The 18,179-nt window shown below is 58.1% G+C and overlaps 2 protein-coding genes across 2 annotated transcripts in view; one reads left to right on the forward strand and one right to left on the reverse strand.

The window, feature by feature from the left end:
* LOC147693077 (secreted frizzled-related protein 5-like) overlaps positions 1 to 3,788 on the reverse strand; it is a 31,371-nt gene extending 27,583 nt beyond the window's left edge. Inside the window, exon 1 of the mRNA XM_086936878.1 lies at positions 3,562 to 3,788. Within this exon, the coding sequence (XP_086793004.1) occupies positions 3,562 to 3,782 (221 nt within the window). The 5' untranslated portion in view covers positions 3,783 to 3,788. The remainder of the gene's footprint in view (positions 1 to 3,561) is intronic.
* Positions 1 to 18,179, forward strand: part of P4HTM (prolyl 4-hydroxylase, transmembrane) — a 215,979-nt gene that overhangs the window by 81,326 nt on the left and 116,474 nt on the right. The window lies entirely within an intron of this gene.

The following is an 18,179-nucleotide window of genomic DNA, read 5'->3' on the forward strand; positions in this document are numbered from 1 at the left end:
CGGTGTGTGGAGGAGGTCTGTGGGCGGAGGTGGACACAGGATGCTGAGATGCTGGTGTGAGGAGGAGGTCTGCGGGCAGAGATGGACACCGGATGCAGGTGTGAATGGACACAGGGTGCTGGTGTGTGGTGGAGGTCTTTGGGCAGAGAAGGGCACGGGATGCTGGTGTGTGGAGTTGGTCTGTGAGCAGAGATGGGCACGGGATGCCGGTGTGTGGAGGAGGTCTGTGGGCAGAGATGGGTACGGGATGCCGGTGTGTGGAGGAGGTCTGTGGGCAGAGATGGACACGGGATGCTGGTGTTTGGAAGAGGTCTGTGGGCAGAGATGGACACGGGATGCCGGTGTTACGAAGAGGTCTGTGGGCGGAGGTGGACACAGACAGGATGCTGGGATGCCGGTGTGTGGAGGAGGTCTGTGGGCATAGATGGACACAGGATGCTGAGATGCCGGTGTGTGGAGGAGGTCTGTGGGCATAGATGGACACAGGATGCTGAGATGCCGGTGTGAGGAGGAGGTCTGTGGGCGGAGGTGGACACAGGATGCTGAGATGCCGGTGTGTGGAGGAGGTCTGTGGGCAGAGGTGGACACGGGATGCTGGTGTGTGGAGGAGGTCTGCAGCCAGAGATGAGCTCGGGATGCCGGTGTGTGGAGGGGGTCTGCAGCCAGAGATGAGCTCGGGATGCCGGTGTGTGGAGGGGGTCTGCAGCCAGAGATGAGCTCGGGATGCCGGTGTGTGGAGGAGGTCTGTGGGCAGAGATGAGCTCGGGATGCCGGTGTGTGGAGGAGGTCTGCAGCCAGAGATGAGCTCGGGATGCCGGTGTGTGGAGGGGGTCTGCAGCCAGAGATGAGCTCGGGATGCCGGTGTGTGGAGGAGGTCTGCAGCCAGAGATGAGCTCGGGATGCCGGTGTGTGGAGGGGGTCTGCAGCCAGAGATGAGCTCGGGATGCCGGTGTGTGGAGGGGGTCTGCAGTCAGAGATGAGCTCGGGTGTGTGGAGGGGGTCTGCAGCCAGAGATGAGCTCGGGATGCCGGTGTGTGGAGGGGGTCTGCAGTCAGAGATGAGCTCGGGATGCCGGTGTGTGGAGGAGGTCTGTGGGCAGAGATGAGCTCGGGATGCCGGTGTGTGGAGGGGGTCTGCAGCCAGAGATGAGCTCGGGATGCCGGTGTGTGGAGGGGGTCTGGGGGGCAGAGGTGGACACAGGATGCCGGTGTGTGGAGGAGGTCTGTGGGCGGAGGTGGACACAGGATGCTGAGATGCCGGTGTGTGGAGGAGGTCTGTGGGCAGAGGTGGACACGGGATGCTGGTGTGTGGAGGAGGTCTGCAGCCAGAGATGAGCTCGGGATGCCGGTGTGTGGAGGGGGTCTGCAGCCAGAGATGAGCTCGGGATGCCGGTGTGTGGAGGGGGTCTGCAGCCAGAGATGAGCTCGGGATGCCGGTGTGTGGAGGAGGTCTGCAGCCAGAGATGAGCTCGGGATGCCGGTGTGTGGAGGGGGTCTGCAGCCAGAGATGAGCTCGGGATGCCGGTGTGTGGAGGAGGTCTGTGGGCAGAGATGAGCTCGGGCTGCCGGTGTGTGGAGGGGGTCTGCAGCCAGAGATGAGCTCGGGATGCCGGTGTGTGGAGGGGGTCTGGGGGGCAGAGGTGGACACAGGATGCCGGTGTGTGGAGGAGGTCTGTGGGCGGAGGTGGACACAGGATGCTGAGATGCCGGTGTGTGGAGGAGGTCTGCGGCAGAGATGGGCACGGGATGCTGGTGTGTGGAGGAGGTCTGCGGCGGAGATGGACAGATGCTGGGATGCTGGTGTGTGGAGGCGGTCTGTGGGCGGAGGTGGACACAGGATGCTGAGATGCCGGTGTGTGGAGGGGGTCTGCAGCCAGAGATGAGCTCGGGATGCCGGTGTGTGGAGGGGGTCTGCAGCCAGAGATGAGCTCGGGATGCCGGTGTGTGGAGGAGGTCTGCAGCCAGAGATGAGCTCGGGATGCCGGTGTGTGGAGGAGGTCTGCGGGCAGAGGTGGACACAGGATACTGGTGTGTGGAGGAGGTCTGTGGGGAGAGATGGACAGATGCTGAGATGCTGGTGTGTGGAGGAAGTCTGCGGGCAGAGATGGACAGATGCTGAGATGCTGGTGTGTGGAGGAGGTCTGTGGGCAGAGATGGGCAGATGCTGAGATGCTGGTGTGTGGAGGAGGTCTGCGGGCAGAGATGGACATGGGATACTGGTGTGTGGAGGAGGTCTGCGGCAGAGATGGACACAAGATGCTGAGATGCTGGTGTGTGGAGGTCGTCTGTGGGCAGAGATGGACAGATGCTGAGATGCTGGTGTGTGGAGGAGGTCTGCGGGCAGGAACCTGTCTCCATGGCTCGCTTTGTAATGAAGGCACGGGCCGTGGAGCAGGGAGCTGGCACCGATGCCCACTCATGCAGCGCCCCCTTGTAGTGTCTGTCACATGGAACGGTGCCAGTCGAGCTGGCGCCGAGGTGAACGCGGGCCGCAGGGCTGGTTTACACTATTGTTGGCATTTGCTGAGAGCGAGCGGGGCAACCAGGTCGTGGTCTATATTTAGCCTGAAAATTTTCCTCAGCAAACAAAAGCTGCGCATGCTGCCCTTGTATTTTTATGAAACTTGGAGAATGCAACAAACCAAACGCTGCGCCAATTTTTAAACGTGAAAGTGGGTGAAGTTTGAGAGTTGGTGGATTTGCTGCTTTCCTTGAACTTAAGCAGCAAACATGTACTTGCGCGTTTTTGAGCTGACAGGAAAGTATTTTTCTATGGATTGAAGCAAAACCTGCTTCCTTGGTTCCCTGTAAGTCAAGTTGGAGAAACATGTGCAAAACTAATGTTAAAGTGTTTTTATGCTCTGGTGCAAAGTTGTCCTAATGAGGCCGAAGTGCTTCAGCTAAGCAGAAGGACGAAAGGAATGTCTACCGAGGAATGTCTGTCAACGCAGCCTTCTCTCGGAGCTAGACACGGCGCGTCATTTGGGGACACTTGGAACCAGGCTGCAGGACGCCATGTCCGGCTGGCAGCAGGTGGGCATCCGCGGTGCCAGTCACTGGGAGCTAGTTAGCTAATCTAGCCTGACAGAGAGGCGTGCGCCCATTAGAACCTGGAAACCTCGCAGTGGCATTCACTTTAATCCACACTGAACTATGCAGCGCCTTGAAACGGCCAGCTCCTTGATAAGCCCTTGACTTATGCGGTTGGACGCGGCGGCGTAAGAACTACCCCCAGCCATTACCGCAATGGACTGGAGAACTGTGACTTTCACAAAAATCACTCCCTGGCCGCCTTTACTCACCTGTGCAGTGTTACCTTCACACCTTCACATCTGCAGGATATTGCCACAATTGTGCTGGCGTGTGGTGAACTACCACCCTCCCCCAGGCCCCACGTTAATATTTACTTTACGTTCCAGAAACATTCTGATTCTTTTTAGTGCCCTTACAGATAATTGGCCTCTTCTGGTAACGTTGCTCAGCAGATCTTTAGCTATGCCAGGTCTTTGTGGCATCTATTCTGCCCCCAGAGTGCAGCGCGCCAGCAGCAGCCGAGACTCACCTGTCCAGGCAGATGGGTGCGAAGAGCGAACAGAGGAAGACCCTGGCATCGGGGTGGCACTCCCTGGCCAGCAGAGGCAGCCAGCTGGCAGACTGCTGGATCACTTCCCCCATGCTCTCGTGCTCCAACAGGTTGGGGATCCTCATCTCGGCGTACCCGATGTCGTAGCACAGCGCCATGTTCCGGGGGATGGGCGTGCACCTGGAAGAGGCGCTAGGCATGTCCAGGTAGAGCCCCTCGGAAGGCCGCAGAGAGAGCAAGAGCAGCAGGCCTGGCAGCCACCCCGGGCACCTGGGACCGGCTGCGCGCATCGTGCGGCACCGCGGCTTCCCAATGGATGAAATGCGCAGAGCTGGAGAGGGCCCGTCCCCTCACTCGAACCCAAGAGAGAACCCCTGTCAAATGCGCAGAGGCCCCGTCCTTTCACTTGAACCCAAGAATTCCCCTGTCAAATGCGCAGAGCTGGAGAGGGCCCGTCCCCTCACTTGAACCCAAGAGTCCCGGTATCCTGAGCTGGGATGGCTTTTATAGGTCGAGGGGCCCGGCTAATCCCCTCTCATTAGGCCGCAGCCCCCGGAGCACCACTGGCCGGGACAATGGCCGGCTGGTGTGTCAGTGTGCGGGGGCATGGTGGGCCCAGCAGGTGTGGTAATGAGGACGCGGAGGGGGTGATTAGCTCTCTCCTCGGAGATAGGCATTATCGCACGAGATGACGCGCGCGCCCTCTTTTTGTTATTCTCCGCAATGGGAGCAGCAAGGTGACGAAGGCGCCCATTGTGCGGCCTGGTCGGGGTCTTGTTCCCCCCTCCTCGGCTCTGTGTTTTTACAGGGTCAGCCCATTAGCAGCGCTTCGGGCCCTGTGTTTACCCATTAATCTGCAGGTTTGCTCATTCCTAAATGGTGCCTGTGCTTGTTTGCTGAAGCATCCCATTAGATGAGGTATTGATTCTGTAGAGATGTTGCTGCCCTTGAGCTCCACTCAGAGGCCTGGGGTATTCAAAGTCTGGGGTAAGTGCTCGTGTACATAGGCTCCTGGGGTGCTGGGCAGTAACCCTCTCTTCCCCCACACATAACCAATGCAGCCATTCGGTGTGTTTGGAAACAAGGGCACCTTTATTACACACTCAACATCAAATATCTCGGGGTCTAACCCATGTGTGCATAACCGGCTTCATACACAAGATTGTGAGACCATAGAGCAAGTTACATTTTTCGGCCAAAATGCCCCTTTTACGAGACATTTAGGGAGCCCCCTCTGCCCACGAGGAATGTTCACTGGACATTAGATGTCCTGAGCCCTCTCTGCCCACTGAGGAATGTTCACTGGACATTAGATGTCCTGAGCCCCCTTTGCCCACGAGGAATGTTCACTGGACATTAGATGTCCTGAGCCCTCTCTGCCCACTGAGGAATGTTCACTGGGCATTAGATGTCCTGAGCCCTCTCTGCCCACTGAGGAATGTTCACTGGACATTAGATGTCCTGAGCCCCCTCTGCCCACGAGGAATGTTCACTGGACATTAGATGTCCTGAGCCCTCTCTGCCCACTGAGGAATGTTCACTGGGCATTAGATGTCCTGAGCCCCCTCTGCCCATCGAGGAATGTTTATGGGGCATTAGATGTCCTGGGCCTTCTCTGCCCATTGAGGAATGTTCACGGGGCGTTAGATGTCCTGAGCCCTCTCTGCCCACTGAGGAATGTTCAACTGGCATTAGATGTCCTCAGCCCTCTCAGCCCACCGAGGAATGTTCACAGGGCATTAGATGTCCTGAGCCCTCTCAGCCCATCGAGGAATGTTCACGGGGCATTAGATGTCCTGAGCCCTCTCTGGCCAACGAGGAATGTTCACAGGGCATTAGATGTCCTGAGCCCTCTCAGCCCACTGAGGAATGTTCACGGGGCATTAGATGTCCTCAGCCCTCTCAGTCCACTGAGGAATGTTCACGGGGCATTAGATGTCCTGAGCCCCCTCTGACCATCGAGGAATGTTCACAGGGCATTATATATCCTGAGCCCTCTCTGCCCATCGAGGAATGTTCACGGGGCATTAGATGTCCTGAGCCCCCTCTGGCCATCAAGGAATGTTCACGGGGCATTAGATGTCCTGAGTCACCTCTGCCCACTGAGGAATGTTCACGGGGCATTAGATGTCCTGAGCCCCCTCTGCTCACAGAGGAATGTTCACGGGCATTAGATGTCCTGAGCCCCCGCTGCCCACCGAGAAATGTTCACAGGGCATTAGATGTCCTGAGCCCTCTCTGCCCACTGAGGAATGTTCACAGGGCATTAGATGTCCTGAGCCCTCTCTGCCCACCAAGGAATGTTCACGGGGCGTTACATTTCCTGAGCCCTCTCTGCGCACCGAGGAATGTTCACGGGGCATTAGATGTCCTCAGCCCTCTCAGCCCACCGAGGAATGTTCACGGGGCATTAGATGTCCTGAACCCTCTCAGCCCATCGAGGAATGTTCACGGGGCATTAGATGTCCTGAGCCCTCTCTGCCCATCAAGGAATGTTCACAGGGCATTAGATGTCCTGAGCCCTCTCAGCCCACTGAGGAATGTTCACGGGGCATTAGATGTCCTCAGCCCTCTCAGTCCACTGAGGAATGTTCACGGGGCATTAGATGTCCTGAGCCCCCTCTGCCCATCGAGGAATGTTCACAGGGCATTATATATCCTGAGCCCTCTCTGCCCATCGAGGAATGTTCACAGGGCATTAGATGTCCTGAGCCCCCTCTGCCCATCAAGGAATGTTCACGGGGCTTTAGATGTCCTGAGTCCCCTCTGCCCACTGAGGAATGTTCACCGGGCATTAGATGTCCTGAGCCCCCTCTGCCCACAGAGGAATGTTCACGGGGCATTAGATGTCCTGAGCCCCCGCTGCCCACCGAGAAATGTTCACAGGGCATTAGATATCCTGGGCCCTCTCTGCCCACTGAGGAATGTTCACAGGGCATTAGATGTCCTGAGCCCTCTCTGCCCACCAAGGAATGTTCACGGGGCGTTACCTTTCCTGAGCCCTCTCTGCGCACTGAGAAATGTTCACGGGGCATTAGATGTCCTAAGCCCTCTCTGCCCACTGAGGAATGTTCACAGGGCATTAGATGTCCTGAGCCCTCTCTGCCCACCAAGGAATGTTCACGGGGTGTTACATTTCCTGAGCCCTCTCTGCGCACCGAGGAATGTTCACGGGGCATTAGATGCCCTGAGCCCTCTCTGCCCACTGAGGAATGTTCACAGGGCATTAGATGTCCTGAGCCCTCTGCCCACCAAGGAATGTTCACGGGGCGTTACATTTCCTGAGCCCTCTCTGCACACCGAGGAATGTTCACGGGGCATTAGATGTCCTGAGCCCTCTCTGCCCACTGAGGAATGTTCACAGGGCATTAGATGTCCTGAGCCCTCTCTGCCCACCAAGGAATGTTCACGGGGCGTTACATTTCCTGAGCCCTCTCTGCGCACCGTGGAATGTTCACGGGGCATTAGATGTCCTGAGCCCCCTCTGCTCACCGAGGAATGTTCACGGGGCATCAGATGTCCTGAGCCCCCTCTGCCCACTGAGGAATGTTCACGGGGCATTAGATGTCCTGAGCCCCCTCTGCCCACAGAGGAATGTTCACGGGGCATTAGATGTCCTGAGCCCCCTCTGCCCATGAGGAATGTTCACGGGGCGTTAGATGTCCTCAGCCCTGTCTGCCCACTGAGGAATGTTCATGGAGCATTAGATGTCCTGAGGCCCCTCTGCCCATTGAGGAATGTTCATGGGGCATTAGATGTCCTGAGCCCTCTCTGCCCACTGAGGAATGTTCAACTGGCATTCTATGTCCTGAGCCCTCTCTGCCCACTGAGGAATGTTCACTGGGTATTAGATGTCCTGAGCCCCCTCTGCCCATCGAGGAATGTTTATGGGGCATTAGATGTCCTGGGCCTTCTCTGCCCATTGAGGAATGTTCACGGGGCATTAGATGTCCTGATCCCTCTCTGCCCACTGAGGAATGTTCAACAGGCATTAGATGTCCTGAGCCCTCTCTGCCCACTGAGGAATGTTCACGGGGCATTAGATGCCCTGAGCCCCCTCTGCCCATCAAGGAATGTTTATGGGGCATTAATGTCCTGGGCCTTCTCTGCCCATTGAGGAATGTTCACGGGGCATTAGATGTCCTGATCCCTCTCTGCCCACTGAGGAATGTTCAACTGGCATTAGATGTCCTGAGCCCTCTCTGCCCACTGAGGAATGTTCACGGGGCATTAGATGTCTTGAGTCCCCTCTGCCCACCGAAGAATGTACACGGGGCATTAGATGTCCTGAGCCCCGCCTGCCCACCGAGGAATGTTCACGGGGCATTAGATGTCCTGAGCCCCCTCTGCCCACCGAGGAATATTCACGGGGCATTAGATATCCTGAGCCCCCTCTGCCCACAGAGGAATGTTCACGGGGCATTAGATGTCCTAAGTCCCCTCTGCCCACCGAGGAATGTACACAGGGCATTAGATGTCCTGAGCCCCCTCTGCCTACTGAGGAATGTTCACGGGGCATTAGATGTCCTGAGCCCCCTCTGCCCATCGAGGAATGTTCACAGGGCATTAGATGTCCTGGGTCCCCTCTGCCCACTGAGGAATGTTCACAGGGCATTAGATGTCCTGTGCCCCCTCTGCCCACTGAGGAATGTTCACGGGGCATTAGATGTCCTGTTCTCCCTCTGCCCACGAGGAATGTTCATGGGGCGTTAGATGTCCTGAGCCCTCTCTGCCCACTGCGGACTGTTCACGGGCATTAGATGTCCTGAGCCCCCTCTGCCCATCTAGGAATGTTCATGGGGCATTAGATGTCCTGAACCCTCACTGCCCACCGAGGAATGTTCAACTGGCATTAGATGTCCTGAGCCCTCTCTGCCCACTGATGAATGTTCACGGGGCATTAGATGTCCTGAGCCCCCTCTGCCCATCGAGGAATGTTCATGGGGCATTAGATATCCTGAGCCCCCTCTGCCCATCGAGGAATGTTCACAGGGAATTAGATGTCCTGACCCCTCTCTGCCCACTGAGGAATGTTCACGGGGCATTAGATGTCCTGAGCCCTCTCTGCCCACCGAGGAATGTTCACGGGGCATTAGATGTCCTGAGCCCCCTCTGCCCACGAGGAATGTTCACGGGATATTAGATGTCCTGAGCCCTCTCTGCCCACTGAGGAATGTTCACGGGGCTTTAAATGTCCTAAGCCCTCTCTGCCCACTGAGGAATGTTCACAGGGCATTTGATGTCCTGAGCCCCCTCTGCCTACCGAGGAATGTTCACAGGGCATTAGATGTCCTGAGCCCCCTCTGCCCTTTGAGGAATGTTCAACTGGCATTAGAGAGCCCTCTCTGCCCACCGAGGAATGTTCATGGGGCATTAGATGTCCTGAGCCCCCTCTACCCACCAAGGAATGTTCACGGGACATTAGGTATCCTATGCCCCCTCTGCCCACTGAGGAATGTTCACGGGGCATTAGATGTCCTGAGCCCCCTCTGCCCATCGAGGAATGTTCATGGGGCATTAGATGTCCTGAGCCCTCTCTGCCCACCGAGGAATGTTCACGGGGCATTAGATGTCCTGAGCCCTCTCTGTCCACAGAGGAATGTTCACGGGGCATTAGATGTCCTGCGCCCCCTCTGCCCACCGAGGAATGTTCACAGGGCATTAGATGTCCTGAGCCCTCTCTCTGCCCACTGAGGAATGTTCACGGGCATTAGATGTCCTGAGCCCTTTCTGCCCACCGAGGAATGTTCATGGGGCATTAGAGAGCCCCCTCTGCCCACCGAGGAATATTCATGGGGCATTAGATGTCCTGAGCCCCCTCTGCCCACCGAGGAATGTTCATGGGGCATTAGATGTCCTGAGCCCTCTCTGCCCACCGAGGAATGTTCAACTGGCATTAGATGTCCTGAGACCTCTCTGCCCACTGAGGAATGTACACAGGGCATTAGATGTCCTGAGCCCCCTCTGCCCACTGAGGAATGTTCACGGGGCATTAGATGTCCTGGGCCCCCTCTGCCCACCGAGGAATGTTCACGGGACATTAGATGTCCTGATCCCCCTCTGCCCCCGAGGAATGTTCATGAGGCATTAGATGTCCTGCCGTGGAGCCCAGACCCACCACTCCTGCTCCGTGGACTGATGTCCAGTGCTCAGGGTTCCTGTCCCGTGGAGGGATGGCCAGTGCTCGAGGTTCCTGCCCCATGGACTGACGGCCAGTGCTCGAGGTTCCTGCCCCATGGACTGATGGCCAGTGCTTAGGGTTTCTGCGCAGTACGCAGTGGACTCATGGCCTGTGGTCAGGGTTCCTGCTCTGTGGACTGATGACCAGTACTCGAGGTTCCAGCCCCATGGACTGATTGCCAGTGCTAAGGGTTCCTGCCCCATGGACTGATGGCCAATGCTCAGGGTTCCTGCCCCAAGGTCTGATGGCCAGTGCTTAGGGTTCCTGCTCTGTGGCAGATGGTCAGTACTCAGGGTTCCTGCCCTGTGAAAAGTGGACTGATGGCCAGTGCTCAAGGTCCCTGCCTCATGGGCTAATGCCAAGTGCTCAGGGTTCCTTCCTCGTGGACTGATGGCCAGTGTTCCGTGTTCCTGCCCCGTGGACTGATGGCCAGTGTTCCGTGTTCCTGCCCCGTGGACTGATGGCCAGTGCTCAGGGTTCCTGCCCCGTGGACTGATGGCCAGTGTTCAGGGTTCCTGCCCGTAGACTGATGGTCAGTGCCTTTGGGCCCTGTCCCTGCCATGTAGACTGTATGCTGATGGACAGTGATCAGGGTTTCTGCCCGCTGGACTGATGTCCAGAGCTCAGGGTTTCGGTCCTGTGGACTGATGTCCAGTGCTCAGGCTTCCGGTCCTGTGTACTGATGGCTAATGCTCAGGGTTCCTGACCCGTGGCCTCATGGTCAGTGCTCAGGGTTCCTGCCCCAGGGACTGATGTCCAGTGCTCAGGGTTCCTGCTCTGTGGACTGATGTCCACTGCTCAGGGTTCCTGCTCTGCGGACTGATGTCCACTGCTCAGGGTTCCGGCCTCATGTACAGCCAGTGCTCAAGGTTCCTTTCCCGTGGACTGGCATACTAATGGCCAGTATTCAGAGTTCCTGCCCCGTGGACTGATGGCAAGTGCTGAGGGTCCCTGCCCCATGGACTTATGGCCAGTCTTGAGGGTTCCTGCCCCATGGACTGATGGCCAATGACTTGGGTCCCTGTCTCTGCCCCTGCCCTGTAGACTGCAGGCTGATGACCAGTGCTCGAGGTCTCAGCCCTGTGAACCGTGGACTGATGGCCAGCGCTCAGGGTCTCAGCCCCTTAAACCGAGGACTTATGGCCAGTGCTCAGGGTTCCTGCCCTGTGAATCGGGGACTGATGGCCAGTGCTCAGGGTTCCTGCACAGTGTACAGTGGACTGATGGTCAGTGCTCAGGGTTCCTGCCCAATGAATCGTGGACTGATGGCCAGCGCTCAGGGTCTCAGCCCCTTAAACCGAGGACTTATGGCCAGTGCTCAGGGTTCCTGCACAGTGTACAGTGGACTGATGGTCAGTGCTCAGGGTTCCTGTGCAGTGTACAGTGGACTGATGGCCAGTGCTCAGGGTTACTGCCCAATGAATCGTGGACTGATGGCCAGTGCTCAGGGTTCCTGTGCAGTGTACAGTGGACTGATGGCCAGTCTCAGGGTTCCTGCCCTGTGAATCGTAGACTGATGGCCAGTGCTCAGGGTTCCTGCACAGTGTACAGTGGACTGATGGCCAGTATTCAGGGCTCCTGCCCCGTGGACTGATGGCCATTGCTCAGGGTTTCTGCCCTGTGAATCGTGAACTGATGGCCAGTCTTCAGGATTCTTGCCCCGTGGACTGATGGCCAGTGTTCAGGGTTCCTGCCCTATGGACTGATGGCCAGTTCTTAGGGTTCCTGCTCTGTGGACTGATGGCCAGTGCGTAGGGTCCCATTCCCGTCGACTGATGGCCAGTGCTCAGCGTTCCTGCCCCGTGGACTCCCAGCCAGTGTTCAGAGTTCCAGTCCTGTGGACTGATGACCAGTGCTCGAGGTCTCAGCTTTGAGAATCGTGAACTGGTGGCCAGTGCTCAGGGTTCCTGCCCGGTGCACTGATGGCCAGTTCTCAGGGTTCCTGCTCTGTGGACTGATGGCTACTGCTCAGGGTTCCTGCCCCGTGTACTGATGGCCAGTGCTCAGGGTTCCTGCTCTTTGTACTGATGGCCAGTGTTCAAGGTTCCTGCCTTGTGAATCGTGGACTGGTGGCCAGTGCTTGGGGTTTCTACCCTATGAATCGTGGACTGACGGCCAGTGCTCAGGGTTCCTGACCCATGGACTGATGGCCAGTGGTCAGGGTTCTGGTCCTGTGGACTGATGACCAGTGCTCGAGGTCTCAGCCCTGTGAATCGTGGACTGATGGCCAGTGCTCAGAGTTCCTGCCTTGTGAATCGTGGACTGACGGCCAGTGCACAGGGTTCCTGCCCCATGGACTGAGGGCCAGGGCTCAGGGTTCCTGCCCTGTGGACTGATGGCCAGTGCTGAGGGTTCCTGCTCTGTGGACTGATGGCCAGTGCTGAGGGTCCCTGCCCCGTGGACCGATGACCAGTGCTCAGGGTCCCTGCCCCGTGGACCGATGGCCAGTGCTCAGGGTTCCTGCCCCATGGACTGATGGCCAGTGCTCAGGGTTCCTGCCTCATGGACTGATGGCCAGTGCTCAGGGTTCCTGCCCCGTGGACTGATGGCCAATGCGTAGGGTTCCTGCCCCATGGACTGATTGCCAGACCTTGGGGTTCCTGCTCTGTGGACTGATGGCCAGTGCTCAGAGTTCCTGCCCTGTGGACAGCTAGTGCTCAGGGTTCCTGCCCTGTGGACAGCTAATGCTCAGGGTTCCTGCCCTGTGGACAGCTAATGCTCAGGGTTCCTGCCCTGTGGACTGATGGCCAGTGCTCAGGGTCCCTGCCCCGTGGACTAATGGCCAGTGCTCAGGGTTCCTGTCCCGTGGACTGGCCAGTGCTCAGGGTTCCTGCCCCATGGACTGATGGCCAGTGCTCAGGGTTCCTGCCCCGTGGACTGGCCAGTGCTCAGGGTTCCTGCCCCGTGGACTGGCCAGTGCTCAGGGTTCCTGTCCCGTGGACTGGCCAGTGCTCAGGGTTCCTGCCCTATGGACTGTGGACTGATGGTCAGTGCTCTTGGTTCCTGCCCTATGAATCGTGGACTGATGGCCAGTGCTCAGGGTTCCTGCCCCATGGACTGATGGCCAGTGCTCAGGGCTCCTGCCCCATGGACTGATGGCCAGTGCTCAGGGCTCCTGCCCCATGGACTGGCCAGTGCTCAGGGTTCCTACCCTATGGACTGATGGCCAGTTCTCAGTTCTCAGCCCTGTGAATCGTGGACTGATGGTCAGTGCTCAGGGTTCCTGCCTTGTGAACTTTGGCCTGATGGCCAGTGCTCAGGGTTCCTGCCCCTTGAACCGTGGACTGATGGTCAATGCTCGGGGTTCCTGCTCTGTCGACTGATGGCCAGTGCTCAAGATTCCTGCCCCGTGGACTGATGGCCAGTGCTCAGGGTTCCTGCCCTTTGAACCGTGGACTGATGACCAGTGCTCAGGGTTCCTGCCTTGTGAATCGGGGACTGATGGCCAGTGATCAGGGTTCCTGCCCCGTGGACTGATGGCCAGTGCTGAAGGTTCCTGCCCCGTGGACTGATGGCCAGTGCTCAGGGTTCCTGCGTGTGAACTGATGGCCAGGGCTCAGGGTTCCTGCCCTTTGAACCGTGGACTGGTGGCCAGTGCTCAGGCTTTCTGTCCTGTGAATCGTGGACTGACGGCCAGCGCTCAGGGTTCCTGCCCCGTGGACTGATGGCCAGTGCTCAGGGATCCTTCCCTATGGACTGATGGCCAGTGTTCAGCGTTCCGGTCCTGTGGACTGATGACCAGTGCTCGAGGTCTCAGCCCTGTGAACTGTGGCCTGATTGCCAGTGCTAAGGGTTCCTGTTTTGTGAATTGTGGACTGATGGCCAGTGCTCAGGGTTCCTGATCAGTGGTCTGATGGCCAGTGCTCAGGGTTCCTGACCCGTGGACTGATGGCCAGTGCTCAGGGTTCCTGACCCGTGGACTGATGGCCAGTGCTCAGGGTTCCTGACCCGTGGACTGATGGCCAGTGCTCAGGGTTCCTGCCTTGTGAATCGTGGACTGCCTTGTGATTCGTGGACTGATGGCCAGTGCACAGGGTTCCTGCCCCATGGACTGATGGCCAGGGCTCAGGGTTCCTGCCCGTGGACTGATGTCCAGTGCGCAGCGTTCCTGCTCTGTAGATTGATGGCCAGTGCTCAAGTTTCCTGCTCTGTGGACAGATGGCCAGTGCTCAGGGTTCCTGCTCTGTGGACAGATGGCCAGCGCTGAGGGTTCCTGCCTGTGGACTGATGGAGAGTGCTCAGGGTTCCTGCCTGTGTACTGATGGCCAGTGCTCAGGGTTCCGGTCCTGTGGACTGATGACCAGTGCTCGAGGTCTCAGCCCTGTGAACCGTGACCTGATGGCCAGTGCTGAGGGTTCCTGTTTTGTGAATCGTGGACTGATGGCCAGAGCTCAGGGTTCCTGCCCCTTGAATTGTGGACTGATGCCAGTGCTCAGGGTTCCTGACCCGAGGACTGATGGCCAGTGCTCAGGGTTCCTGACCCGAGGACTGATGGCCAGTGCTCAGGGTTCCTGACCCATGGACTGATGGCCAGTGCTCAGGGTTTTTGACCCGTGGACTGATGACCAGTGCTCAGGGTTCCTGCTCGAAGGTCTGATGGCCAGTGCTCAGGGTTCCTGCTCTGTGGACGGACGGACAGTGCTCAGGGTTCCTGCCCTGTGAATCATGGACTGATGGCCAGTGCTCAGGGTTCCTGCCCCTTGAATTGTGGACGGGTGGCCAGTGCTCAGGGTTCCTGACCCGTGGACTGATGGCCAGTGCTCAAAGTTCCTGACCTGAAGACTGATGGCCATTGCTCAGGGTTCCTGCCTCGTGAATCGTGGACTGATGGCCAGTGCTCAGGGTTTCTGCCCTGTGAATCGTGGACTGATGGCCAGTGCTCAGGGTTCCTGACCCGTGGCCTGATGGCCAGTGTTCAGGGTTCCTGCCCTATGGACTGATGGCCAGTGCTCCGGGTTCCTGCTCTGTGGACGGATGGCCAGTGCTCAGGGTTCCTGCCTGTGCACCTATGGCCAGTGCTCAGGGTCCCTGCTCTGTAGACTGATGGACAGTGCTCAGGGTTCCTGCCCTGTGAATCCTGGCCTGATGGTCAGTGCTCAGGGTTCCTGCCTTGTGAATCGTGGACTGATGGCCAGTGCTCAAGATTCCTGCCCCGTGGACTGATGGCCAGTGCTCAGGGTTCCTGCCCTTTGAACCGTGGACTGATGGCCAGTGCTCAGGGTTCCTGCCTTGTGAATCGTGGACTGATGGCCAGTGCTCCGGGTTCCTGCTCTGTGGACTGATGGCCAGTGCTCAAGATTCCTGCCCCGTGGACTGATGGCCAGTGCTCCTGCCCTTTGAACCGTGGACTGATGGCCCGTGTTCAGGGTTCCTACCCCATGGACTGATGGCCAGTGCTCAGGGTTCCTGCTCTGTAGACTGATGGCCAGTGCTCAAGGTTCCTGCTCTGTGGACTGATGGCCAGTGCTCAGGGTTCCTGCTCTGTGGACTGATGGCCAGTGCTCAGGTTTCCTGCACCGTCGACTGATGGCCATTGCTCAGGGTTTCTGCCCTTGGACTGATTTCCAGTGTTCAGGGTTCCTGCCCTGTGAATCGTGGACTGATGGCCAGTGCTCATGGTTCCTGCCCTGTGAATCGTGTACGGGTGGCCAGTGCTCAGGGTTCGTGCCCCGTGGACTGATGTCCAGTGTCAGGGTTCCTGCCCTGTGAATCGTGGACTGATGGCCAGTGCTCAGGGCTCCTGCCCTTTTAAATCGTGGACTAATGGCCAGTGCTCATGGTTCCTGCCCTGTGAATCGTGAACGGCTGGCCAGTGCTCAGGGTTCCTGCCCTGTGAATCGTTAACGGGTGGCCAGTGCTCATGGTTCCTGCCCTGTGAATCATGGACGGGTGGCCAGTGCTCAGGGCTCCTGCCCTTTTAAATCGTGGACTAATGGCCAGTGCTCATGGTTCCTGCCCTGTGAATCGTGAACGGCTGGCCAGTGCTCAGGGGTCCTGCCCTGTGAATCGTGGACAGGTGGCCAGTGCTCATGGTTCCTGCTCTGTGAATCGTGAACGGCTGGCCAGTGCTCAGGGTTCCTGCCCCATGGACTGAGGGCTAGTGCTCAGGGTTCCTGCCCCATGGACTGATGGCCAGTGCTCAAAGTTCCTGCCCTGTGAATCGGGGCCTGATGGCCAGTGCTCAGGGTTCCTGCCCTGTCAATCGTGGACTGATGACCAGTGCTCATGGTTCCTGCCCTGTGAATTGTGGATGGGTGGCCAGTGCTCAGGGTTTGTGCCCCGTGGACTGATGTCCAGTGCTAAGGGTTCCTGCCCTGTGAACCGTGGACTGATGGTCAGTGCTCAGGGTTCCTGCCCTCTGAACCGTGGACTGATGGCCAGTGCTCAGGGTTCCTGCCCTATGGACTGATGGCCAGTGCTCAGGGTTCCTCATCTGTGGACAGATGGCCAGTGCACAGGGTACCTGCCCTGGCTGTCAACCAGGCAGGATTCCTGCCTTGTGAATCGCGGACTGATGGCCAGTGCTCAGGGTTCCTGCCCTATGGACTGATGGCAGTGCTCATGGTTCCTCATCTGTGGACAGATGACCAGTGCTCAGGGTACCTGCCTGTGCACCTATGGCCATTACTCAGGGTTCCTGCTCTGTAGACTGATGGACAGTGCTCAGGGTTCCTGCCCTGTGAATCGTGGCCTGATGGTAAGTGCTCAGGGTTCCTGCCCTGTGAATCGTGGACTGATGGCCAGTGCTCAGGGTTCCTGCCCTGTGAATCGTGGACTGATGGCCAGTGCTCAGGGTTCCTGCCCCTTGAACCGTGGACTGATGGCCAGTGCTCAGGGTTCCTGCCATGTGAATCGTGGACAGATGGTCAGTGCTCAGGGTTCCTGCCCTGTGAATCGTGGACTGATGGACAGTGCTCAGGGTTCCTGCCCTGTGAATCGTGGACTGATGGCCAGTGCTCAGGGTTCCTGCCCTATGGACTGATGGCAGTGCTCATGGTTCCTCATCTGTGGACAGATGACCAGTGCTCAGGGTACCTGCCTGTGCACCTATGGCCATTACTCAGGGTTCCTGCTCTGTAGACTGATGGACAGTGCTCAGGGTTCCTGCCCTGTGAATCGTGGCCTGATGGTCAGTGCTCAGGGTTCCTGCGTGTGAACTGATGGCCAGGGCTCAGGGTTCCTGCGTGTGAACTGATGGCCAGGGCTCAGGGTTCCTGCCCTTTGAACCGTGGACTGGTGGCCAGTGCTCAGGCTTTCTGTCCTGTGAATCGTGGACTGACGGCCAGCGCTCAGGGTTCCTGCCCCGTGGACTGATGGCCAGTGCTCAGGGTTCCTTCCCTATGGACTGATGGCCAGTGTTCAGCGTTCCGGTCCTGTGGACTGATGACCAGTGCTCGAGGTCTCAGCCCTGTGAACTGTGGCCTGATTGCCAGTGCTAAGGGTTCCTGTTTTGTGAATTGTGGACTGATGGCCAGTGCTCAGGGTTCCTGATCAGTGGTCTGATGGCCAGTGCTCAGGGTTCCTGACCCGTGGACTGATGGCCAGTGCTCAGGGTTCCTGACCCGTGGACTGATGGCCAGTGCTCAGGGTTCCTGACCCGTGGACTGATGGCCAGTGCTCAGGGTTCCTGACCCGTGGACTGATGGCCAGTGCTCAGGGTTCCTGCCTTGTGAATCGTGGACTGATGGCCAGTGCTCAGGGTTCCTAACCCGTGGACTGATGGCCAGTGCTCAGGGTTCCTGCCTTGTGAATCGTGGACTGCCTTGTGATTCGTGGACTGATGGCCAGTGCACAGGGTTCCTGCCCCATGGACTGATGGCCAGGGCTCAGGGTTCCTGCCCGTGGACTGATGTCCAGTGCGCAGCGTTCCTGCTCTGTAGATTGATGGCCAGTGCTCAAGTTTCCTGCTCTGTGGACAGATGGCCAGTGCTCAGGGTTCCTGCTCTGTGGACAGATGGCCAGCGCTGAGGGTTCCTGCCTGTGGACTGATGGAGAGTGCTCAGGGTTCCTGCCTGTGTACTGATGGCCAGTGCTCAGGGTTCCGGTCCTGTGGACTGATGACCAGCGCTCGAGGTCTCAGCCCTGTGAACCGTGACCTGATGGCCAGTGCTGAGGGTTCCTGTTTTGTGAATCGTGGACTGATGGCCAGAGCTCAGGGTTCCTGCCCCTTGAATTGTGGACTGATGGCCAGTGCTCAGGGTTCCTGACCCGAGGACTGATGGCCAGTGCTCAGGGTTCCTGACCCATGGACTGATGGCCAGTGCTCAGGGTTTTTGACCCGTGGACTGATGACCAGTGCTCAGGGTTCCTGCTCGAAGGTCTGATGGCCAGTGCTCAGGGTTCCTGCTCTGTGGACGGACGGACAGTGCTCAGGGTTCCTGCCCTGTGAATCATGGACTGATGGCCAGTGCTCAGG

This window comes from Lissotriton vulgaris, chromosome 9, assembly GCF_964263255.1.
Source record: "Lissotriton vulgaris chromosome 9, aLisVul1.2, whole genome shotgun sequence".
NCBI lineage: Eukaryota > Metazoa > Chordata > Amphibia > Caudata > Salamandridae > Lissotriton > Lissotriton vulgaris.